The 23,345-nt window shown below is 44.7% G+C and overlaps 3 protein-coding genes across 3 annotated transcripts; 1 reads left to right on the top strand and 2 right to left on the bottom strand.

Moving 5' to 3' along the window:
• Positions 1–1,658: 1,658 nt before the first annotated feature.
• On the bottom strand, positions 1,659–2,336 carry TRIAP1 (TP53 regulated inhibitor of apoptosis 1). The gene is made up of 2 exons (XM_077294483.1): positions 2,063–2,336; positions 1,659–1,977 (listed from the first exon to the last, which is right to left on the bottom strand). Exons 1-2 carry the CDS (start codon positions 2,207–2,209, stop codon positions 1,888–1,890), a joined length of 237 nt encoding a protein of 78 aa, XP_077150598.1. The 5' UTR covers positions 2,210–2,336; the 3' UTR covers positions 1,659–1,887.
• Positions 2,337–2,341: 5 nt separating this feature from the next.
• Positions 2,342–8,641, top strand: GATC (glutamyl-tRNA amidotransferase subunit C). The gene is made up of 5 exons (XM_077294470.1): positions 2,342–2,496; positions 2,574–2,621; positions 8,028–8,200; positions 8,275–8,378; positions 8,459–8,641. Exons 1-5 carry the CDS (start codon positions 2,392–2,394, stop codon positions 8,518–8,520), a joined length of 492 nt encoding a protein of 163 aa, XP_077150585.1. The 5' UTR covers positions 2,342–2,391; the 3' UTR covers positions 8,521–8,641.
• Positions 8,548–23,331, bottom strand: SRSF9 (serine and arginine rich splicing factor 9). Its single transcript, XM_077294459.1, has 4 exons — positions 22,973–23,331; positions 22,494–22,669; positions 9,266–9,438; positions 8,548–9,176 (listed from the first exon to the last, which is right to left on the bottom strand). Exons 1-4 carry the CDS (start codon positions 23,170–23,172, stop codon positions 9,039–9,041), a joined length of 687 nt encoding a protein of 228 aa, XP_077150574.1. The 5' UTR covers positions 23,173–23,331; the 3' UTR covers positions 8,548–9,038.
• Positions 23,332–23,345: the final 14 nt, after the last annotated feature.

Here is a 23,345-nt window from a genome sequence, read left to right as displayed (position 1 = left end):
GAGGTGGGTAAACCCGCCTTCTCTTACACCTTAGAAAACCTTAGTTCTCTATGTGGAGGGCCATCTGGCAGTGGTTAATTTGACTGCTGAACAAAGGAATGGGCAACTCAATTCAAAGCTTTTCAATATTGCTCTCCTGAAATCTTTTGGGGGAGGTCAGCAGACCTAGATACACATTGAATGGTTGGTGGTTTCAGATGACTTGGGCAGTTGCTTTTATAAAGAAAACTTACACATCTGCTGTACGTACGATCCTTTTATACTTTGATATTACCAGATAACAGAACTAGTAAATAAAACAGAATAGTATATTTCTTGTGTCTGCTGTACATAGAATTAACTGCATTGGTGAACTGTATATACGGAGCAGTGAGGTGCTTCCTGAAGAAGTCCAAACGAAACATGCGTTGGGGCAGGGGGGACAATTCTGTTACTTTCCCCTCACTTCAGTAAGTATTTTCTTCCTCCCGTCTTTGCACACATGCCGGTTAGGGTATTCTTACCCACCGCCTGTTGTCTGGACTGCACCGCCATTCAGGCCTTTTTCATTAGTTGCACTTTATTCAGTTTGTTTCTACACTTAGTCAGGCTTGGTTAGGATATATAGATTTATATTGATGTGCACTATGCACTTTACTTGATTACATTTATTATCCCTGCATTTTTGTGCTCAGCAGCCTTGTATATATTATGTATCGTCTATATTGTAATAATTAAATTTATATTTTAGGATTATACTCTGTGTTGGTGTTTCATCCCTTTTTTGTGTCCAATAGTTTGAGTTGTCATTTATATATTTTGGGACATTTGTGTTAAATACTATAATAAGACTTACAATATCACCATTTCTGACAGATCTCTTCATACTCCACATTGCAGATTCTTATATGTTCCTATTGGACATGGATAAAAAAAAAAATTGACAAATGGCGTCCAGCCGCCCATACAAATAACTGTGAGCTGAATGGCCCCCTTACCATTACACAGAAAAGCTTGGGGATGCGTATGTGAGGAGCCGCCACAATCACCTAGTTGTGCAATATCTTTCCACAGAAGGGATCGGATTATTTAATGCCAACCGCCTGATGCGCATGTCCCCTCACTTAATTTGTCGGGAGACAACACCCTCCCTTCAAACTCTCCATACACATTAGCTGGGCAGCCTACTTTTATATAATACACAAGGGGGTCTTTCCTAATGGGATGACCCTTCACACACTGTTGCCTTGTACAGTGCTGTGTGCGTTACCCCAACCCTGGTGACATGAGAGATAGAGGCACAAAGACTTAGGGAACGTTGGTCCAGCATCCACACTGGTGCCCTATGGCAGCCGGACCAGGGGCCCGTGAAGATTCCAAGGTGGGCCCTCGAATACTGAAATCCTGGGCCGCTCTGGGGTTTACCAGACCCCTGCAATGTCATGATGTATCCAGGATGCTGGAGGAAGGCTCCGGCCGCCATGGGCTACTGGCCGCCATGGGCTACTGGCCGCCATGGGCTACTGGCCGCCATGGGCTACTGGCCGCCATGGGCTACTGGCCGCCATGGGCTACTGGCATGGACGCTGGACCAGGGGAGTGGGAATCTTAGGCAATTTCCCAGCAGTGAGCAGGAGAGGCAAAAAAAGAGCACAATTTATGTAATAAAGAAGCCACCATTACATAAAAGTCATTTATTCTTATATACAGGGAGAAGTACAACGCTCCGACACCACAGTACGAGGAGGCCGCCCGCACAGCGTTACCTTCCATTTCTGGCCCCTCCAGAGAGACAATAAGGGACTCTCCACAGCCCCCATTATAGTATGTACTGGGGGCACACACCAGCCCTCACAGAGCCTGGCAGAAGCACGAGCTCGGGCCCCAACACCAGGGCCCTGCTGGCCCTCACGACCCGGCGTCAGCCTCCGGTTTGTCTTTGCTCGGTTCCATGAACTCCACTCCGTCTACAGGGATCTCCTTGACCTTAATGGCTTTCTACAAAACACAAGAGACACGTTCCAGACAACCGTGCAGCCACCGCCGCCGGCCAGTCACCACCGCCGGGCACCGCTGCCCTCACCTGCACACAGTGCCGGTATCGCTGGAACAGCTCGTTGCACGGGTCCCCGCTGCCTTCCCCTTTAAGGAACTTCTCCGCGAACCACCGGTTGAAGCACTGGTCGTACTCGCGCTTCATTTCTGTGCATTCCTCCCCAACACTGTTCATAATGTCAGGAGAGACCACAGCCAACAAGCAGCACTTCAACTGTTAGCGACACCGCACTCATCTAGGTCAGGACGCTGCAGACGCCATCTCATATGAGGGCGAGGCTCTAGCCGCTCCTACAGCCGCCCTTAGTAAACATGGCCGCCGCGCTCATCAAGGTCACGTTGGTGTAATGGTGGCGCATGTGCTCTGACGTCACACACAAAACAAGCATGTGGCCGCAAATGGCGGCTGCTCGCTGCTGGCGGCCGGCGGAGATCAAGCGGCTGCTGTCCCTTCAGAGTAAGGTAAAGGCTTGTCCGGTGCGCAGTGTGCGGCTGGCAGGGAGCAGCAGTCCGGTCACCACGTGACGTTTGTCTTTCAGGTGCCACAGAATCCAACTTGGAGCATTGAAGCAGATACAAGCAAGCAGGTAATGGCATCCTTATAGACCAGCCTCCATCATAACCTGGGCATACAAGCAGGTAATGGCATCCTTATAGACCAGCCTCCATCATAACCTGGGCATACAAGCAGGTAATGGCATCCTTATAGACCAGCCTCCATCATAACCTGGGCATACAAGCAGGTAATGGCATCCTTATAGACCAGCCTCCATCATAACCTGGGCATACAAGCAGGTAATGGCATCCTTATAGACCAGCCTCCATCATAACCTGGGCATACAAGCAGGTAATGGCATCCTTATAGACCAGTCTCCATCCTAACCTGGGCATACAAGCTGGTAATGTCATCCTTATAGACCAGCCTCCATCATAACCTGGGCATACAAGCAGGTTATGGCATCCTTATAGACCAGCCTCCATTATAACCTGGGCATACAAGCAGGTAATGGCATCCTTATAGACCAGCCTCCATCATAACCTGGGCATACAAGCAGGTAATGGCATCCTTATAGACCAGCCTCCATTATAACCTGGGCATACAAGCAGGTTATGGCATCCTTATAGACCAGCCTCCATCATAACCTGGGCATACAAGCAGGTAATGGCATCCTTATAGACCAGCCTCCATCATAACCTGGGCATACAAGCAGGTAATGGCATCCTTATAGACCAGCCTCCATCATAACCTGGGCATACAAGCAGGTAATGGCATCCTTATAGACCAGCCTCCATCATAAATATATATGACAGTAAACCATGGTATTGTTAAAGTAACTCACAATTGATAACCATGCGTTAAATAGGATTAGTGTAGCCCATCATCAACTACTGCATAGAACCCAAAAGACAAATGATGATCAAAAGGCAATCATATCAATATAAAAACCACAATTTTATTAAAGTAGATCAATTAAAAACATACTACCAAATATAGGGAAGTGGAACAACCGACATATATCACACCATCACTAGTGTTGACGCACAGCGCCACGTGACAAACAGCTTACTCCCATATTGGGTATTAGAGGAGAGCAATGTAGGGGAGGTATAGTGATATATTATAATTGTAAACACCTATTATTACCCCATATGTCATCACTCTTTTTAGTCACATTAGACTGTCTCATAACCCCCATCATGACCACATTGGGCCTATAAACACTGGAATAATATAATTACCCTTTAGTAAGTTGCGTCTCAGCTGCTGTTGCCACGAGGCTGCGTGCGTCTGCCCCGACGCGCGTTTCGGACTCCTTTTTCAAGGAAAAAGGAGTTTTACTAAAGGGTAATTGTATTATTCCATTCACATTTCACTCGCTCGCCAGCATACGGCCCTATTCACCCAAGAAAGGGTGCTGGTACACCTTTTCTGTGGAATAGTGCAGCAAACTGCTCTAATATCACACAGAGGCATCCTGAGGTACAAGGGAAATATTATGTATTGTACTTAGCCTTTTTTTAAATTGCCAAAACATGAAATGTTATACAAATGTTTGCGCTAAACAGATGTGAAAGTTGCACTTTTTTTTTACCAATAAAATGTCTTGTACTCAGACTAGTTTTGTCACTTCTTCCCCTTGTATGATCGCTCAAGTTAACTGACCACCAAATTTAGGAATGTTAGATATGCTTTCCTGATATCACCATACACATTTGGTGGACGTCAGGAGTGGGGGTACGTGGTCCCAGGAGCAGAGCCTGTGACTTAAGCCAGAAGCTGGGTGTGTTATACAGCTAGAATTTGCCTCTGACAACTGCAATATGAGCTGTGCTCCGATCACTGCTGTTAACCCCCCTACAAAAGTTAATTTCTGACGGTAACATTTAAAGGGACCTTGTCATGTCTAATGATGCTATGAAAGGAACTCATCAACACAGGATGGCTGGTGAAATGAAGTACTTCCAATCAGTGCTTCACGGTGTGGCCAATTATTTATATACACCTTCCCACATGCTTTGTTTTACCGCAATCTCCACTCCCTCTTTGATTGACAGCTCTGGCTTCATAGGGCCATAGAAGGGCGGAGATGAAGTGAAACCAAGCAGGTGGGAAAGTGTATATACGATTGGCCTGGCACCATCAAGCACCGAGTGTCTGTATTTGGTTGAACAGTCACTGTCCCATTAAATGATTGGCCATGCCTTACCCTCCCTTCTATGGCTGCTGCATTCAGGGATCTTCTGTTTAGGCACCTGCGAGTCACTGTGACCTCTGGTGTGCCCCCCAATAATATAATATGCACTCCTTACTTCCTCCCTGCACAGTCAGCACTAGGAATCGTGTATATGATGATGATGACAATGCAGGGAAGGGGGGGAGCACCTTATCAGCGCGCACACCGGAGGGCACTGGAGCGGAAGACGCCTGCGCAGAAGATCCCTGAATGCAGCAGCACCCACAGAAGGAAGGATCAGGTATGTATTTCTCAGGGAGTGCACGGCACAGGATTCCAGGCCCGTAACTGACGCTGATGGGGAGGGGGCAAGTATAACAATGAAGACAGGAGGCCGGGATTTCTTCCAGGCACCGCACACCCCGGAGCCTGGAAGAAATCATTAACAAAGAAAGCATATAACAACATTTCTCAGCACCTAGACCATTAATATGAGGCATACAGGTAGGATTAGTGTAACATTTCTATTACCTGTATGCCCATATTAATAGGTCATATGTCTTGTGGGGTAACAGATTCCCTTTAACATGCACAGATGGAGTTAAAGTTACGGTAATAGCATTATGAAGGTGCCCGGCTGCAGTACTGAACTTTTTCACCTAGGAGCCACTAGCTTTCAGTCATGCAGGCATTCCTGAAGCAATTAGTCACAGTTCAAAGCTGTGAGAGCCGCGGCTGTATGTATGACGCCAGCTCTACACTGCTGCACCGCAATGCTGACTGTCAGTCAGTGCCAGAGCAGGTTTACAGCCACTGTTTGGTGTAGTGAGCTCTGACTGAATTTGCCTGGAAGCCAACAGTTCCCTGGAGAAAGTCATTTTTCTCCCAATCCTAAATAAAACACCATTTAACATTTTAAGTTAGAACTAGTGCAAATCATGTGTTACAGTGCACATTATTATATTTGTAGCTACATAGGTGTACAGCTCAAATAGCCTCAGGTGGTATTACAATCCCTGATGGTTAGATAATGTAGGGCAGTTGCTTGATACTAGTTATTAGTGATGAGCGAGTGTACTCGTTGCTCGGGTGACTGAGTATTTATGACTGCTCGGAGATTTAGTTTTCATCGGGGCAGCTGAATGATTTACAGCTACTAGCCAGCTCGATTACATGTGGGGATTCCCTAGCAACCAGGCAACCCCCACATGTACTCAGCCTGGCTAATAGCTGTAAATCATTCAGCTGCCCCGATGAAAACTAAATCTCCGAGCAGTCATAAATACTTGGGAGGTCACCAGAGCGTACTCGGGAAAACCCGAGCAACGAGTACACTCGCTCATCACTACTAGTTGTACAACTGGAGCCTATTTGAGCTGCACACTTGTTTGGCAACAAATGACTCCACTTCTGCACAATTTGACTGCTTGATACATTAAAACAGGCAGGACCAGTAAGTTTAATGTGCACCGCAATGTATAATTTGCACTATTGACTCACTTTAATGAACAATTAAAAGTTTTGTTTGGTTAGATTTTTTTTTTGCCTCTGGCTATTAGATTTAAAATAACTTAGTCTCTACAGATGCCACTGAGCAATTTGGTGACATGAAAATGGCAGCTTGCGCTGTAAAAAAAATAAAAAAAAAAAATCAGAAGGCAACTGTCTCCAATTATTTTTTTTCTTCAATAAAAGTATATGAAGCTTGGTGGCAGCATGATCACATGAAACTGAGAATCATGGTGTAAAGTTATTTTTACAACACATCTATATCGCACCATTGCTTTTTACAGATTATTATTTATTTATATAGCACCACTGATTCCACGGTGCTGTACATGAGGGGGTTACATACAAATTACAGATCACTTACAGTAAACAAACACAGACTGATACAGAGGGGCGAGGACCCTGCCCTTGCAGGCTTACATTCTATAGGATTATGGGGAAGGAGTTAATAAGTTGAGGGTTGCAGGAGATCCAGTGTTGGTGAGGCAGTATCTCCGGTAGTGATGTGCAGGCTGTAGGCTTTCCTGAAGAGGTGGGTTTTCAGGTTCCGTCTGAAGGATCCGAATGTGGTTGATAGTCGGACGTGTTGGGGCAAAGAATTCCAGAGGATGGGGGATATTCGGGAGAAGTCTTGGAGGCGATTGGATGAGGTGCGAATAAGTGTGGAGGAGAGAAGGTCTTGGGAGGACTGAAGATTACGTGAGGGAAGACTACATTGCTATTTTTTCCAATATATTAATTGATAAATTAATTTATTTCAAAACTGCAACTCTTGCTGCAAAATACAAGTCCTGGTATTGCTATACTGATGGGGTGAAAAAAAATAAGTCACTGCTTTTGATAAAAAAAAAAAAAAAAGGGAGGACATAGCAAAAGTTAAAATTGGCTGGAGTGGGAAGGGGTTAAAATTAGGATTATATGGTATAGTTATTCCAGAAGTCATTTTAAAGGGAACCTGTTATTTCTGGAAAGGTTATTTACCTGCAGATAAGAGTAAAAAGCATTACAGGCATGAGTTTGCCTTAGTGGATCAGGGAGACAATTAGGTTTTATTCACGCTGCAGCTGCTTGCTCCCAGTCACCTCCTATACACAGCTGTAGTCAGTGTGTACACACTATCCAGAGCAGCAAAGTGTCGGTACGATTACAGCAGTGTTCACTGTATCCGCTTGTATGATTGGAGGCAAGCAGGTGCAGGAGGGTCCACATTTCTACCCTGCAGCCGATTCTCCAGACGCGAGTTTAAGGTTATGTGCATATGATGCAGATTTGCTGCAGATCCGCACTGTGATGTACAGTATAATGTTATTCAATAGCAAAAAAACAAATGTGTGGAAAAATCAGTGTGGAATTGCTGCGGATTTCAAAAAAGTGCATGTCACTTCTTGTGTTGATCTGCAACGTTTCTGCACCCCTCCATGTTAAAATTCCACAGTGGCAAAAACCACTGAAAATCCGCATCAATTCCGCGGTAAATCCACGGCTGCGGATTCTGCCAGGAGATGCGGATTTTGTGCAGAAATTTTTCTGCACCTCTTTTCCTATGTGTGCACATACCTTAATGCAGGTTTTACCCCTATAGCCACAGGTAAATGGTGATTCTGATCAATGCAGGTTCCCTTTAAATGGATCCAATCTAATGAGCATCCACCATCTTGCTCACTTGTGGCAGCATAAGCCATCTTGCCCCTTTTCCATCTATATACTTTACTCTTGTTCTGTATTAAATCTATTCAGCGTGCTAATGCAAATCATTTCAGGAAACCTTATTAGACCTAGAGTATTACAAAATGTATGTATTCTTTTTAGGACTGTCGTCATGTATCTACAGATGTAATAGATCACCTAGAACGACTGGCATTAGTTGACTTTCGCAACCAAGAGGGAGTAGAACGCTTGGCGAGTGCAATTCATTTTGCCAGTCAGCTGCACAATGTGAACACAGAAGGTGTTGAACCACTGTCATCAGTGTTAGAAGACAGGTACAGTATAAAGTAGTGTGTCCTCCAACCTACCAAAAGAGTTATGGTAACTACAAATCCTGCTTCTATTCTAGGACCCTTTACATGAGAAATGACACAGTCACAGCTGGGAACTGTACAGACCAACTACTAGAAAATGCAAAGACTGTTGTTGAAGATTATTTTGTAGCACCTCCCGGTATTCATATATAATATACTATGTATATGTAGAGATGCAATTGTGCAGTGGAAGCTGATTATATTCCTCTATACCAACAGGAAACATTCCTTTGCCACCCCAGGACCATGTATATCTCTCTTCCAGCAAAGATGATCCGTGACTTGTGTGAAAACAAAGAATACTGCACTTGGAAATCTCACTGTTTTATTAGGACAGCTACAGATGTTTATTTTATTCAACTGAAACACTTTCATAATAAAAGGAAACACGTACAAACTTGATCGGGGATTAAAAGTTATTTCAAATAATATTGTTCTAACAAATTTGTGGGAGTAGATCTATATAGACGACAAACATCAACATTCCCTTATGTTTGTCTCAGCGTCACAGCATTCCACCTTGCTATATCCCGTATACCTATCACTCACTGCACACTTACTCAAACATCAGATCAGGCACAATACTGTGTTGCCTCCTTAAAAGATGACAGAAATTGAAAGAAACCATAAACATCTGATGTACAGAGCACACGTCTCCTAAAAAATAAAATAAAAACAAAACGTAATACGGGCAGAAAATAATGGTATAAAAGACAGTTGATGAAATCCATCAGTTGTGGAATGTAAGAGCAGATGGTCTTCAGAATTAAACGCATAGAAAGTGTCCCTGCGTGGCCGCTCAGTACTGTCGGAAGGGGGAGGCATAACGGGGGGAACGACGACTTTGATAGGGAGAATCACGGCCCCTAGAGCGGGATCTGGATCGGGAATAGCTGGTATTCCTTTCAGCACAGACACGGATATAAGAGGTTTCACCCTAGAATGAAAAAAAAAAAATCAAATCATTAAATTCCTCTTTCTGTACAATGATGTACGAAATACACAATTACATATAAGCCATCTTACTTCATGAGAACGAAACTTTGTGTCATCCAGTTTCCTCAAAGCATATTCCATGTCTTCCTTGCGAATAAACTCCACGATCCCCATTCCATCCTTGTGTACATCAGCATAGCAGACATCTCCAGCTTCTCTCATGTGATCTTTCAGATCCTGCCAACTCCCTGATGGGGGCAGCCCTGAAACAAAAGATTATATTTTTATGGGTGTAGAAAGGAACATGGGGTTGATACAATGGGAATATAGGTAAATAAAAAGATAGCTGTGCCTACAAGACAACTATATGCACTCACATTCACTTGTATGCTACAATAAAGTAATTTGCACTTCAAGGGACTTTGATCAGTCATTATGTGCTCATAAAGTTCCACCTCTCGGTGCTTCATGCCGGAGACAATCCCACCTGCTTGTTTTCCCTCAATCTCCACCCCCTTACTTGATTACAGTTCTGGCTTCATAGAACCAGAGATTTAAATTATTGGCCCCACCATGAAGCACCAAGGGTCTGTACAAATATTTATGTTTGCTCTTCCAGCACCATTAGCCAATGGCACCATCCACGGGCACACGTCAGAATCCCATGTTGCAGGGAAGGGGGGGGGGGGGGGGGGGGTCCGAAAATAAAGATAAGTCCAATGTCCACCTATTGCACTTTTAACTCATTAGCATGCAAGTTCAACTATATAGAACTGCAAAAAAAAAGTCAGAATTAAAGCGCCTTTACATATTGAATCGTGATTGAAAAGATACTAGCAATTTTTTTTTTTACTCCACATCCAGTGCCCACTTTTCCTGTTAACTTTATCATATTCCATAATACAAACTACAAATATAGATCCTAGGCCTGATCAGTCTTGTGTACTTACTGTAAATAGCTATGGCAATGTCCAGCTATAGAGAGATCTCATGATTCAGAGTGTATTCAGTATCTACCCACCCAGCAGCAAATTGTACTGAGCAGTGTGAGATTTCAGCAGTTGGAGAGACAGACCAAGTGTGTGCAGATATTGGAACAAAAAAAGTTTACTTAAAAGGATTGTACAGCCATTCTGATTTTCACAGGAAGTACACCAACCGTATCAGGTCTAAGATCTAATAGCGCTGTGCAGCTATATTTTGGATGACCCTGGACTAGAAGGCCAATAGTCTGGTCTCCAGTCGAGAACCCTGCAAAACTCAAGAATCCATGACACCTCTTGATTTGTAGACTTTGTGCAACTTCTTCGTTGCTGACATAATCAGAAGATGCACTGGGGATGGCGGCAGGTAAGAGGTCAATCACAGGGCTCCTGTCTGGCATCCAAACTACTGATGTGGCCACTGGGCCAGGGTCTGCGTATTAGGGTGAGTGTCCACTGTCAGGAAACGCTGCTTGTTTGACGCTGCAGCGTCAAACACGCAGCGTCCAGATGTTCCAGCATAGTGGAGGGGATTTGTTGAAATCCCGTGTCCACTATGCGTGGAAACCCGCACGCGGCGGCCCTGCGACTCCGGACATGCTGCCTGTCTTTTCAGATCGCAGCATGTCCGTACACCTTGCGGGGACGCAGCGTCCCCACAAGGCATATCACAGGGCCCTATGGGAGGGGGGGGGCGATGATCCCGGATGTATACTGTACACATCCGGCACCATCGCGTCCCAGAAAGGGGGCGGGGCTTAGCGCCGAGCGGCGATACCGCCGGCCATCCTGAGCGTGGACACGCACCCTTAGGGTATGTGTCCACATTCAGGAAACGCTGCGTTTGACGCAGCGTTGAGCCGCAGCGTCAAAAACGCAGCGTCCAGATGTTACAGCATAGTGGAGGGGATTTAATGAAATCCCGTCTCCACTGTGCATTAAAAAACGCATGCGTTTTTCCTGCAAAAACGCACATGCGGTGCGTTTTTTCAGAACGCAGCATGTTGCTACAATGAGCAAAACACGCAGGAACACCGCAGGTGACCTGCCAGTGACCTCAGGTGCATTTTTGGTCAGGATTTTACCTGCATAAAATCCTGACCAAAGCCTGAAGCAAACCTGAACGTGGACACATACCCTTAGAGTGCAGTTTTTGTTGTGAGAACTATTGACAGATTCAGTTTATGCGAAAAGAAAAAAAAAAAAAACGAAACACATTTTGGCTGCTAAGGGAGTGGTTTTGCCTTCTGGGTAATTGCTCTACTGTATATGCTTGTAGTAGAGGTAATTTAAGACCATACTAATGACAACCTGCCAGCGAGCACAAGCAGCAGAGGGATACTACCAAACTAAACATGTAGCTGAACCAAGTTTGGAAAGTCTCTACCCATAAAATAGATAGCTTGTTGATCACTGGGGGCCCAGGCACTGTGCTCTGCCATCTGTGGCAGTCTCAGAATGAATTAAGCAAAGGTGCATATTCAACCATGCCTTCATTCAGAAGAGGCGCAGCTGTGGTCTCAGCGATTTGGGTAGTTGTCATTTGACGTCCAAACTTATGACCTATTTAAAAATGAGCATTCAAAAATATGTACAGAAATAAAAAAATTCAGGCTGTTATAACCCATTTAACCCCTTTCTGACCTCAGACAGTATAGTACATCCGAGGTCAGATACCCTGCTATGATGCGGGCTCAGCTGGTGAGCCCGCATCAAAGCCGGGACAGGTCAGCTGTTTTGAACAGCTGACATGTGCCCGCATTAGCGGTGGGTGGAATTGCGATCCACCTGCCGCTATTCACCAGTTAAATGCCGCTGTCAAACGCTGACAGCGGCATTTAACAACCGCTTCCGGCCATCGGCGGAAATGAGAGCATCGCCGACCCAGTCACGTGATCGGGTGTCAGCGATGCGTCGGCATGACAACCTGAGGTCTCCTTGAGACCTCTATGGTTGTTGATGCCAGCTTGCTGTGAGCACCACTCTGTGGTTGGCACTCATAGCAACCCTGTAATTCAGCTACATAGGAGCGATCTGATGATCGCTCCTATGTAGCCGAGCCGATCCAGTTGTGTCAACTTCTAGCCTCCCATGTTTAAAAAAAGATGAAAAAAATAAAAAAAATATATAAATAAAAAGTTTAAATCAACCCATTCAAAATAAAATAAAAAATCAAATCTACACATTTGGCATCGCCACGTTCAGAATCGCCCGATCAATAAAAAAAAAAAAAAGGATTAACCTGATTGCTAAACGGCGTAGTGCGAAAAAAATTAGAAACGCCCGAATTACTTTTTTTTGGTCGCCGCGACATTGCATTAAAATGAAATAACAGACGATCAAAAGAACGTATCTGCACCAAAATTGTATCATTAAAAATGTCAGGTCGGCACGCAAAAAATAAGCCTTCACTCGACCCCAGATCACAAAAAATGGAGACGCTACGAGTATCGGAAAATGGCGCTTTGCTTTTTTTTTTTTTTTTTTTTTTTTAAGCAAAGTTTGGAATCTTTTTTCATTACTTAGATAAAAAAAGAACCTAGACATGTTTGGTGTCTATTAACTCGTAATGACCTGGAGAATTATAATGGCAGGCAGGTCAGTTTTAGCATTTAGTGAACCTAGCAAAAAAGCCAAACAAAAAACATGTGTGGGATTGCACTTTTTTTTGCAATTTCACCGCACTTGGAATTTTTGTCCCGTTTTCTAGTAAACGACATGGTAAAACCAATGATGTCATTCAAAGTAAAACTCGTCCCGCAAAAAATAAGCCCTCACATGGCCATATTGACGGAAGTATAAAAAAAGTTATGGCTCTCGGAAGGAGGGGAGCGAAAAATGAACATGGAAAATCCCAAGGTCATGAAGGGGTTAATGTCTTGGGATTCAATGGGCATCTTGTTGTGCTTGTTCTAATATTGCTGAATTTATTTTAGGATTATCTTTTCATTCAAATGTTTACATGGCTCTCTACTGTAATGCCTGGTGTTTGGGGAACCTCTAATTTAAACTCTAGGGGCAAAGATACACTAGATTTACTCCAAAGACATACCAGAAACCGTACATCTGCTTCCTTTGACATTACCACCATGAACAGTGAGCAAAATGAAGAACCCTGGGGAAACCCTCCTTCCAACAACGCTGCTAATCAGAAGTGAACACTTGGCAACAGAAAGCTTTATAGCAGGAGTCTGGCAAGGAAGTTACCTGCAAATACCAGGTGACTTATGCAAGATGGCAGGACAAGCGTGCCTGCTATTTTAGGTGGCAGTGTCAATCAGCAATGCCACCTTAATCTAAAGATCTTCAACCTTTCAATTTAAAGGGAAGCCATAATTAGAAAATAATTTGGTGATTAAATCTAGTTTTTTGATTACAGTACATTAAAAAAAAAAAAAAAAATCATACTGGCTGCTGGGGCTCTGTTGAGATTCATACTTCCTATTCTTTCAGAAAGTTTCCAGCAGCCTTTTATTAAGCAGAATTACAATGCAAAGTGACACACACACCGATGATAACCCAGGATCCATTAATCACAGTAGGCCATGTCACAGCTGACCCTACTCCCCTGTCTTCACAATGACCCTTGCACAGGCTTGTTAGATGCTTTAATACAAAAGCTAGGGTCTGGATGTGCCCATTGAGCCAATGTATGCGTGTGTTGTCATGTTATTTTACCGCTGGAGTGGTGCTTCTACCTCACCTCAACCACCTTCACCGGCACCATCGACCTCTGGCAGTTTGTGGCCTGCAGGGTCGCTCCAGAGGTCACTCTTCAATGCAAATCTATGAGAGTCTCGTTCTGGCCTCATTCTCACATGTAAAGCATCATGTAATAAATGGCGCTATAATAAATAAATAATTCTGGCTCTCAGACTTGAGAGCTTGTGACAATTTCTAACTTCCGGACACTCAGAAGCCACAAGATGACGCTGCAGCACTGGAGAGGTGCCAAAATAAAAGGCGAAGAAGCCGGAGGGAGTGTATGAGATCAGGGGCAGGGATCTTACATTAGTAGCACCACTCCAGCGCTGAGAAAACAAAACGCTGGCATGGTGCTTTAAGCATTAGCAGATATCCTTCAGAAAGTCAGTGCAACTAAGCACTGTAATCAGACTGGTCATTAACCACTTTGTGCCATCAGATGGAATAGTACTTCCGATTGCAGTACCCTCGCTTCGATGTGGGCTCCAGCGGTGAGCTCGCATCAAAGCCAGGACATGTCAGCTGTTTTGAACAGCTGACATGTGCCCGCAATACGCGCGGGTGAAATCGCTGTCTGCCCGCACCTATTAACTAGTTAAATGCCGCTGGCAAACTGACAGTGGCATTTAACAAGCGCTTCCGGCCAGAAATCTGCGCACCGGTGACCCCCGTCACATGATCGGGGGTCATCGGCACGTTGGCATGACAACCAGGTCTCCTTGAGACCTCTATGGTTGTTGATGCCGGATTGCTGTGAGCGCCATCCTGTGGTCGGCACTCATACCAACTCAGCAATTCAACTGCATAGAGGCGATCTGAACATCGCCTCTGTGTAGCAGAGCCAATCAAGTTGTGCCAGCTTCTAGCCTCCCATGGAGGCTATTGAAGCATGGCAAAAGTAAAAAACGAAAAGTGTTTTTAAAAACACAAAAAAAGATTAACCTGATCGCTAAACAGCATAGCGATAAAAGTCAAAACGCCAGAAATGCATTTTAATGCAATGTAGCGGCGACCAAAAAAAAAGTAATAATGGGCGATCGAAAGAACATATCTGCACTAAAATGGTATCAAAGACGTCAGCTCGGCACGCGAAAAATAAGCCCTCACCCAACCCAAGATCACGAAAAATGGAGACGCTGCAGGTATGGGAACATTGCACAATTTTTTGTTATAGCAAAGTTTGGAATTTTTTTTTCACTGCTTAGATAAAAAAAATAACCTAGACATGTTTTGTGTCTATGAACTCATAATCAATCAAAAAAAATATGAACTCATAATGACCTGGAGAATCATAATGGCAGATCAGTTTTAGCATTTAGTGAACCTGGTAAAAAAGCCAAACAAAAAACAAGTGTGGGATTGCATTTTTTTTCCAATTTCACCACACATACATACATACACATATATACATACACACACAGACCAAAGTTTGAACACACCTCATTTAAAGATTTTTCTGTATTTTCATGACTGAAAATAGTACATTCACACTGAAGGCATCAAAGCTATGAATTAACACATGTGGAATTATATACTTAATAGTGATGAGAAAATATCCTCGTTACTTGAGATTTCTCGAGCATGCTCGGGGGTCCTCAGAGTATTTTTTAGTGCTTGGAGATTTAGTTTTTCTTGCCGCAGCTGAATGATTTACATCTGTTAACCAGCATAAGTACATGTGGGGATTCCATAACAACCAGGCAACCCCCACATGTACTTATGCTGGCTAACAGATGTAAATCATTCAGCTGCGGCAAGAAAAACTAAATCTCCAAGCACTAAAAAAAATACTCGGAGGACCCCCGAGCGTGCTCGAGAAATCTTGAGTAACGAGTATATTCGCTCATCACTAATACTTAACCCTCCGTCAGGGGCAACTGATCTGACAGACGCAGCTCACTTAGTTTCATTTCTCTATTTTCAGTGGTTTGTCTGGGAAACACCATCCTCCCAGTACCTTCCTAACTTTAAGGCCATGTGCACACGTTCAGGATTTTTAGCGTTTTTTTCCACGTTTTTTCGCTATAAAAACGTGATAAAAACGCTAACATATGCCTCCTATTATTTACAGTGTATTCCGCATTTTTTGTGCAAATGTTGCGATTTTTTTCTCGGAAAAAATCGCATCGCGGAAAAAAAAAGCAACATGTTCATTAAAAATGCGGAATTGCGGGGATTCCGCACACCTAGGAGTCCATTGATCTGCTTACTTCCCGCACGGTGCTGTGCACACCATGCGGGAAGTAAGCAGATTATGTGCGGTTGGTACCCAGGGTGGAGGAGAGGAGACTCTCCTCCACGCACTGGGCACCATATAATTGGTCAAAAATAAAAGAATTAAAATAAAAAATAGTCCTATACTCACCCTCGATGTCTTCCCGCCTCACCGCTGCATGCTGCCGCTTCGGTTCCTATAGCTGCTGTGCGGTGAAGGACCTGTGATGACGTCACTGTCTTGTGATTGATCGTGAGCGGTCATGTGACCGCGACGTCATGGAAGGTCCTGCGCGCACACACCAGCTATCGGAAGAGGAACGGACGCCGCTGAGGAGATGTCTGGGTGAGTATAACCATTTTTTTTTATTATTTTTAAACATTCTATCTTTTACTATAGATGCTGCATAAGCTGCATCTATAGTAAAAAGTTGGTCACACTTGTCAAACAGTATGTTTGACAAGTGTGACCAACCTGTCAGTCAGTTTTCCAAGCGATGCTACAGATCGCTTGGAAAACTTTTGCATTCTGCAAGCTAATTACGCTTGCAGAATGCTAAAAAAAAAAACGCAAAAAAAAAAATGCGGATTTCTTGCAGAAAATTTCCGGTTTTCTTCAGGAAATTTCTGCAAGAAATCCGGACGTGTGCACATACCCTAAAGGCTGTGTGAAACCTGAGAAGTCTCTTGTGCTGCAGGAGATCAGATATCAGTGTTTTGGCTTCTCAGGCTCATTGCCCCTGAACGCGTCACACATTTGACGATTAGAATTTGCTGTTTTTATTCATCCCAATTGTTTTTTAGCTTGTTTTATGAATAGCTAGTGCTAAATTTGTGGATTTGTCATAAAAGGTTTTGTTAGAAATAAGATAGGGCGCAATGTGCCTGAGAAGCACAAACACATTCTCTCTCTTGCTTCAGCTTTTCTTCTGAAATGGCGAGGAAAATATTTGACTTGTCCAATGCCCTTCATGTTGAGCAAGCGCAAAATATACTGATTGATGATGAGACAGACCCCTTACAGCTAGAAGATTTAGGGGAAGAAAGTGACATTGCTTCAGAAGATGATGTGGAAGAATGTCCAGATGTGTCTGATACAGGTCAAGATGGAGAGAGTGAGGAGGATGCTCAAGACACAGAAACATATTACTTTTCTGGTTAAACATTTTTTTTTACACTTGATTATATGTATTCTCATTTATTACATTCCTATTAAGGTAACTGATCACTTTTAGAGCATTGAAATTTTAAAAAAAGGAAAATATAGCCAATTTTCTAGCCTGTGCCGGACAGGCGCAATGCCCCTAAACTCGTTATGAAACATATTGCCCCTGACGGAGGGTTAAAGTGTGAAACAACTGAAATTATGTCTTATATTCAATGTTCTTCAAAGTAGCCACCTTTTGCTTTGATGACTGCTTTGCACTCTTGGCATTCTCTTGATGAGCTTCAAGAGGTAGTCACAGGGAATAGTCTCCCAACAATCTTGAAGGAGTTCCCAGAGATGCTTAGCACTTGTTGGCCCTTTTGCCTTCACTCTGCGGTCCAGCTCACCCCAAACCAATTCGATTGGGTTCAGGTCTGGTGACTGTGGAGGCCAGGTCATCTGGCGAAGCACCCCATCACTCTCCTTCTTAGTCAAATAACCCTTATACAGCCTGGAGGTGTGTTTGGGGTCATTGTCCTGTTGAAAAATAAATGATGGTCCAACTAAACGCAAACCAGATGGAATAGCATGCCGCTGCAAGATGCTGTGGTAGCCATGCTGGTTCAGTATGCTTCAATTTTGATTAAATCCCCAACAGTGTCACCAGCAAAGCACCCCCACACCTCCTCCATGCTTCACGGTGGGAACCAGGCATGTAGAGTCCATCTGTTCACCTTTTATGCGTCGCACAAAGACACGGTGGTTGGGACCAAAGATCTCAAAATTGGACTCATCAGACCAAAGCACAGATTTCCACTGGTCTATTGTCCATTCCTTGTGTTCTTGTGTTCTTTAGCCCAAACAAATCTCCTCTGCTTGTTGCCTGTCCTTAGCAGTGGTTTCCTAGCAGCTATTTTACCATGAAGGCCTGCTGCACAAAGTCTCCTCTTAACAGTTGTTGTACAGAGGTGTCTGCTGCTAGAACTCTGTGTGGCATTGACCTGGTCTCTAATCTGAGCTGCTGCTAACCTGCGATTTCTGAGGCTGGTGACTCGGATAAACTTATAATAATAATAATTTTTATTTCTTTATACTTATCTCCAGAAGCAGAGGTGACTCTCGGTCTTCCTTTCCTGGGGCGGTCCTCATGTGAGCCAGTTTCTTTGTAGCGCTTGATGGTTTTTACAACTGAACTTGGGGACACTTTCAAAGCTTTCCCAATTTTTCAGACGGACTGACCATTTCTTAAAGTAATGATGGCCACTCATTTTTCTTTACTTAGCTGTTTTTTTCTATGTTGTGGGGGGTTTATTGGTTACCCTCTGATGTTATTTGATACATATGTCCAGCTGCTACCTTGTTACTACCTTAACATATATGGGTTACTGATACTCGGCAGTTTCTTGCACCGGAGGTGACTCACTACCTTTTTAACCATCCTTTTGTATATGTATACTATGTATCTTGCACCACTTGGTTGTTAAATTAATAAATATTTAAATTTTTGCATCACTTCTTTGCTCCGCTGGTACTCTTGTTTGCCACCAGACCTCTGCTCAACACAACTGATGGTCCCAACCCCATTTATAAGGCAATAAATATCACTTCTTAAACCTGACAGGGCACACCTGTGACGTGAAAACCATTCCCGGTGACTACCTCTTGAAGCTCATCAAGAGAATGCCAAGATTGTGCAAAGCAGTCATCAAAGCAAAAGGTGGCTACTTTGAATAAGCTAGAATATAAGACATAATTTCAGTGGTTTCACACTTTTTTTGTTAAGTATATAATTCCACATGTGTTAATTCATTAATTCATAGTTTTGATGCCTTCAGTGTGGATGTACAATTTTCAGAGTCATGAAAACACATAAAAAAAATTCACACATACACGCTACTTTCCTGACACCCCCCCCCCCCCATTTTACTCCCAAATTTGGGGGAGGAGGGGGGATGGAACAAACAAAAAAAAAGGGCGTCTTGTAGGTTAACTTAATTTTCTCCCTGTGGTTGCTTTCTACAGGGAGGGCCATGTATATGGATACACCTAAATAAAATGGGAATGGTTGGTGATACCAACTTCCTGTTTGTGGCACAATAGTATATGGGGGGGGGGGAAACTTTTAAAGATGGGTGGTGACTATGGCGGCCATTTTGAAGTCGGCCATTTTTGATCCAACTTTATTTTTTTCAATGGGAAGAGGGTCATGTGACATCAAACTTATTGAGAATTTCACAATAAAAACAATGGTGTGCTTGGTTTTAACGTAACTTTATTCTTTCATGAGTTATTTACAAGTTTCGCTTTGTTTAAAGCCATTGACATGCCGCAGAGGGTAACACATGAGAAGCGGATAGAAATTGTGTTGATGTCTGGTGAATGCAGTACCCGGGTCATTGCAGCAGATTTCAATGCAAGACACCCTACGCAAGAACACTGTCACCATTCCCACGTTATTTAGGTGTATCCATATACCGTATTTTTCGGATTATAAGACGCACTTTTGTTCCCCCAAATTTTGGGGGAAAGTGGGGGGTGCGTCTAATAACACGAATCTGTGTGTTGTGCTGTAGAGGAGGGAGGGCGGCTCTGGAGTGGCGTCAGGGGTGGGCTGGCTGTGGGCTGCAGAGACAGGGGGAGGTCATGAGCTCCTGCTCATTAGCCTCATGTAATATTCACTGCACCCGCTGTCCATCACCTCGGTGCTGAGTTTTTTGCACCTGTGTTTTTGCCATCATTTATTGGGTCCCCTGCACCCTGATAGTGCATTTGTTTGGAGGCTTCAGCAGGTAATCATCTCTGCTTTTTTCTCCGATTTTTTTCAATTTTTTGGTGCCAGCAGCACAGGGGGCACATAGTGACCAGGGGGGGCATGTGCCTGCCAGCAGCACAGGGGGGGGGGGGGGGGGGGCCATATGCCAGCACAAGGATGGGGGTTAAATAGATACCAGGATGAGGGACATATGATTTCTAAGACAGACACTGGCATTATAAGACAGACCCCATTTAACATTTAAAAAAAAATTCTCTTTTTCTTCACCAAATTTGGGGGCGCGTATTATAATCAGGTGCGTCTTATTAAAGCTAACAATCCAGTAAATGGCCCACCCAAAAAAGTTTGCCTCATCACTGAACATAATGTTCTGTGTAAACTGAGGGTCCTGTTCCAATTTTTGTTTTGCCCATTCTGCAAATTCAGCGCGCCGATCTGGGTAATCCTCGAGATGCTGCAGCAGCTGGATTATGTAAGTGTGCCATTTGTGAGTAGCTAATATCCACCCAAGGGATGTTCGACTGATGCCAGATCGGCGCGCTGTATTTGCAGAATGGGCAAATCAAAAATTGGAACAGGACCCTCAGTTTACACAGAACATTATGTTCAGTGATGAGTCGCATGTCAGTTTCCACGGGTGATCCGCAGGCATTGTGGACATGGGATTTCTTGAAATTCTTTCCACTATGCTGTCGCATCTGGTTGCTGCGGGTTTGACGCTGCACAAATCCGCAGCAGTTCCTGATCGTGGGAGCATACTCTTAGCTAGGAGGGTAGATCTTCAGTGGGCCGCCAGCAAGCAATGGATCCAATCAGAAGATTCTATTTGTTCTCTGCAGGATTTCTACTAGACTGACTGCAGACAACTATATATGACCAATTTGAACATCCATTTACAGGGTAAGTATTCCTTTAAAGGAAACCTGTCACCAGGATTGTGCACAGTAACCTACAGACAGTATGAGGTCGGCGCCATTATACTGGTTAAAATTATATCTTGGTTGAATGAATCAGTCTTTTGGTTGTTGTTTAATCTTTATTTTCAGTTTTGTGTTAAGGATATGCTCGTGCCGTGGGTGGGTGGGGAAGGGGGGGGTCTTCATGTGGTGCTCTGATTAGGTATTCATAATGCAGCCTGCCGACAGGTCACTTATCCCTCATTGGCCTGCCCCTTAGTATACATGATGAATATTATATGTACTGAAAAAAAATCAAAACCTTCTGCAGGCGCCAGCCATGGCACCTGTGCTGCAGCATAATAACGCATGTTAACTTTGTTAATAATAAGTGTGGTTGAAGTTATCCTGATAGTATAAAAAAAATCCATTTGAAAATAGCGCTCGCCGTGCCTGCGCAGCAGCACATGTTGGTGTAGATTTCCCCCTCCAGCAAGATGGTGCCGCCTGCACAATAGCAGCTATCCGATCACAGCTATATACAACGATACGAGCTACTGCACAGGCGCCAATTTCAATTTATTTATTTTTTTAAACAGGACAACCTCAACCACATTTATTATGAACACAGTACACATGATTATGCTGCAGCACTGGAGCCACGGCTGCCATCTGCCTGCCCAAGGGTTTTTTTTTTCCAGTATGTACATATAATATTCATTATGTAAATTAGGCTAGGGGGCAGGTCAGTGACTGATCAGAAGCCATACAGATGAATACCTAATCAGAGCACCATATGAAGACCCCCACAGGCCGCCCCCGAAGCACGAGCATATCATTAACTCAAAAAACTGAAAGATTAAACAACAACCACAAGACGGATTTCATCACCAGGTATCATTGTAATCAGTATAACGGCGCCGACCTAACACTGTGTGGGTTACTGAGCACAATCCTGCTGACAGGTTCCCTTAAAACACTGCTCTTTTTAAGGACAGCATATTACAGGGAACGGGTTGTATCCCTTGTAGCAAAGACGACACAGAAAATGCAAAACCAAGCAGTTCTCGGCTAGTAGGAGCCCTGCACTAGCACAGATGACTGAGGATGAGGCATGTATGTAGCTAGGGGTATGCAGGACAGCCTGACAAACCACGCTGATTCTGTGGACCCCGTGTTCCTAAAGATATTTCATCGTGTGTTACTTTGGCTATGGGGAATACGGATCTGTATGTCATATGCTGCACACAAATTTACCAAGAAATTCAACAACCGGACTGATCTTCGACACACTTGCCACATGGGTAAATCAGGCATGTAAGCAGGTTGTAGCCAGGGACTCAGCTAGGACCAGACACTTGTGCACAAAAAGAACAAAAAAAAACAAACACCTCCTTCCCTGATAATTTACATTTGCACATTCACCCCCATGAACGCACCCCCTGATAACGTACACTTCGTATTCTACACCCCCCACAGCACATCTTCATACACCCCCTTCTCACACACTTGTACAATCTTATCGCCATTAGCTCGGGGGTCACCACACCACAGCTCCCAGCAGCACATGCCCACTGGCCGGGGGTCTCTAGCGCATTACCTGAGACGAGGACTCTGTATTCAGAGCGCCGGGACGGGGGCCCATTCCTCCCGCGGGGGCCTCCATAGCCGCCGCCGCCGCCTCCTGAGCCGCGGTTTGACCTGGGAAACTCCACGCGTAACCGACAAGACCCGAACTCGTATCCGTTCCGTCCAAACACGGCGTCCTCGGCATCCCTGAGAGAAGAACAGAACCGAACAGTGAGGCCGCGCTCTCCCGCCACCCACCAGCACCAGGTTACCTCAGGATTTGTAATCCAAAACCAGGAGTAGGAGAGTCAGGGGAAAAGTCTGACAAACACGTGACCACTTCTGGGTTTATCTCCCGCTCCCGGCTGCGGCTCACACACACCGCGGGCAGGCACGTGGCCTAACAAAGCCGCAGTCGGGCCTAGGACCCGGGAGCCTCCGCCCCCTCCCGCACACGCGGTAAGCGCCTGCACCACGGAAACACGCCGCACAGCATGGGGCGCCACTCACCGCGGATCCTGGAAGCTGATGAAGGCGAACGGTGCGGCGCCGCTCCCGCCGCGATTCTTCAGCTCGACGGTACGGATCCGCCCGTACCGGTGAAACAGCTCCTCCAGCTCCTTCTCCCGCACATCGGCGGGTAAGTTTCCCACATAAATGCGCCCATCCCCAGAGCCCCGTGCGCCGCTCTCCCGCTCCCAGCTAGACATCCTGTCGCTTCCTGTGACCGGCCGCGCGGAGCACGGCGGGAGAGCACCGGAAGTACCTAGAAGCGGAAGTGCCAGCGGGGTCGAGCCTTAAAGGGAACGTCTTAGCGGGAGCGCGCAGTGCAGAAATGGTCACGACGGAAGCCGGGGCGTGCGCGATGCAGCACTTCAGGCGC

This window comes from Ranitomeya variabilis, chromosome 1 (genome assembly GCF_051348905.1).
Source record: "Ranitomeya variabilis isolate aRanVar5 chromosome 1, aRanVar5.hap1, whole genome shotgun sequence".
Taxonomy (NCBI): Eukaryota; Metazoa; Chordata; class Amphibia; order Anura; family Dendrobatidae; genus Ranitomeya; species Ranitomeya variabilis.
The sequence above is the reverse complement of the archived record's forward strand: the minus strand, read 5'-3'. Positions and strand labels throughout refer to the sequence as shown.

Bases quoted from the DNA above. Each gene is read 5' to 3' on its own strand.
- TRIAP1 (XM_077294483.1), bottom strand. From the start codon at position 2,209: ATGAACAGTGTTGGGGAGGAATGCACAGAAATGAAGCGCGAGTACGAC. The intron at 1,978-2,062 runs GTGAGGGCAGCG...TGTGTTTTGTAG, and splicing joins GATACCGGCACTGTGTGCAG to AAAGCCATTAAGGTCAAGGA.
- SRSF9 (XM_077294459.1), bottom strand. From the start codon at position 23,172: ATGTCTAGCTGGGAGCGGGAGAGCGGCGCACGGGGCTCTGGGGATGGG. The intron at 22,670-22,972 runs GTGAGTGGCGCC...TTCTTCTCTCAG, and splicing joins ATCAGCTTCCAGGATCCGCG to GGATGCCGAGGACGCCGTGT. The intron at 9,177-9,265 runs GTAAGATGGCTT...TTTTCATTCTAG, and splicing joins CAAAGTTTCGTTCTCATGAA to GGTGAAACCTCTTATATCCG.
- GATC (XM_077294470.1), top strand. From the start codon at position 2,392: ATGTGCTCTGACGTCACACACAAAACAAGCATGTGGCCGCAAATGGCG. The intron at 2,497-2,573 runs GTAAAGGCTTGT...TTTGTCTTTCAG, and splicing joins TGCTGTCCCTTCAGAGTAAG to GTGCCACAGAATCCAACTTG. The intron at 8,379-8,458 runs GTATTCATATAT...CTATACCAACAG, and splicing joins TTATTTTGTAGCACCTCCCG to GAAACATTCCTTTGCCACCC.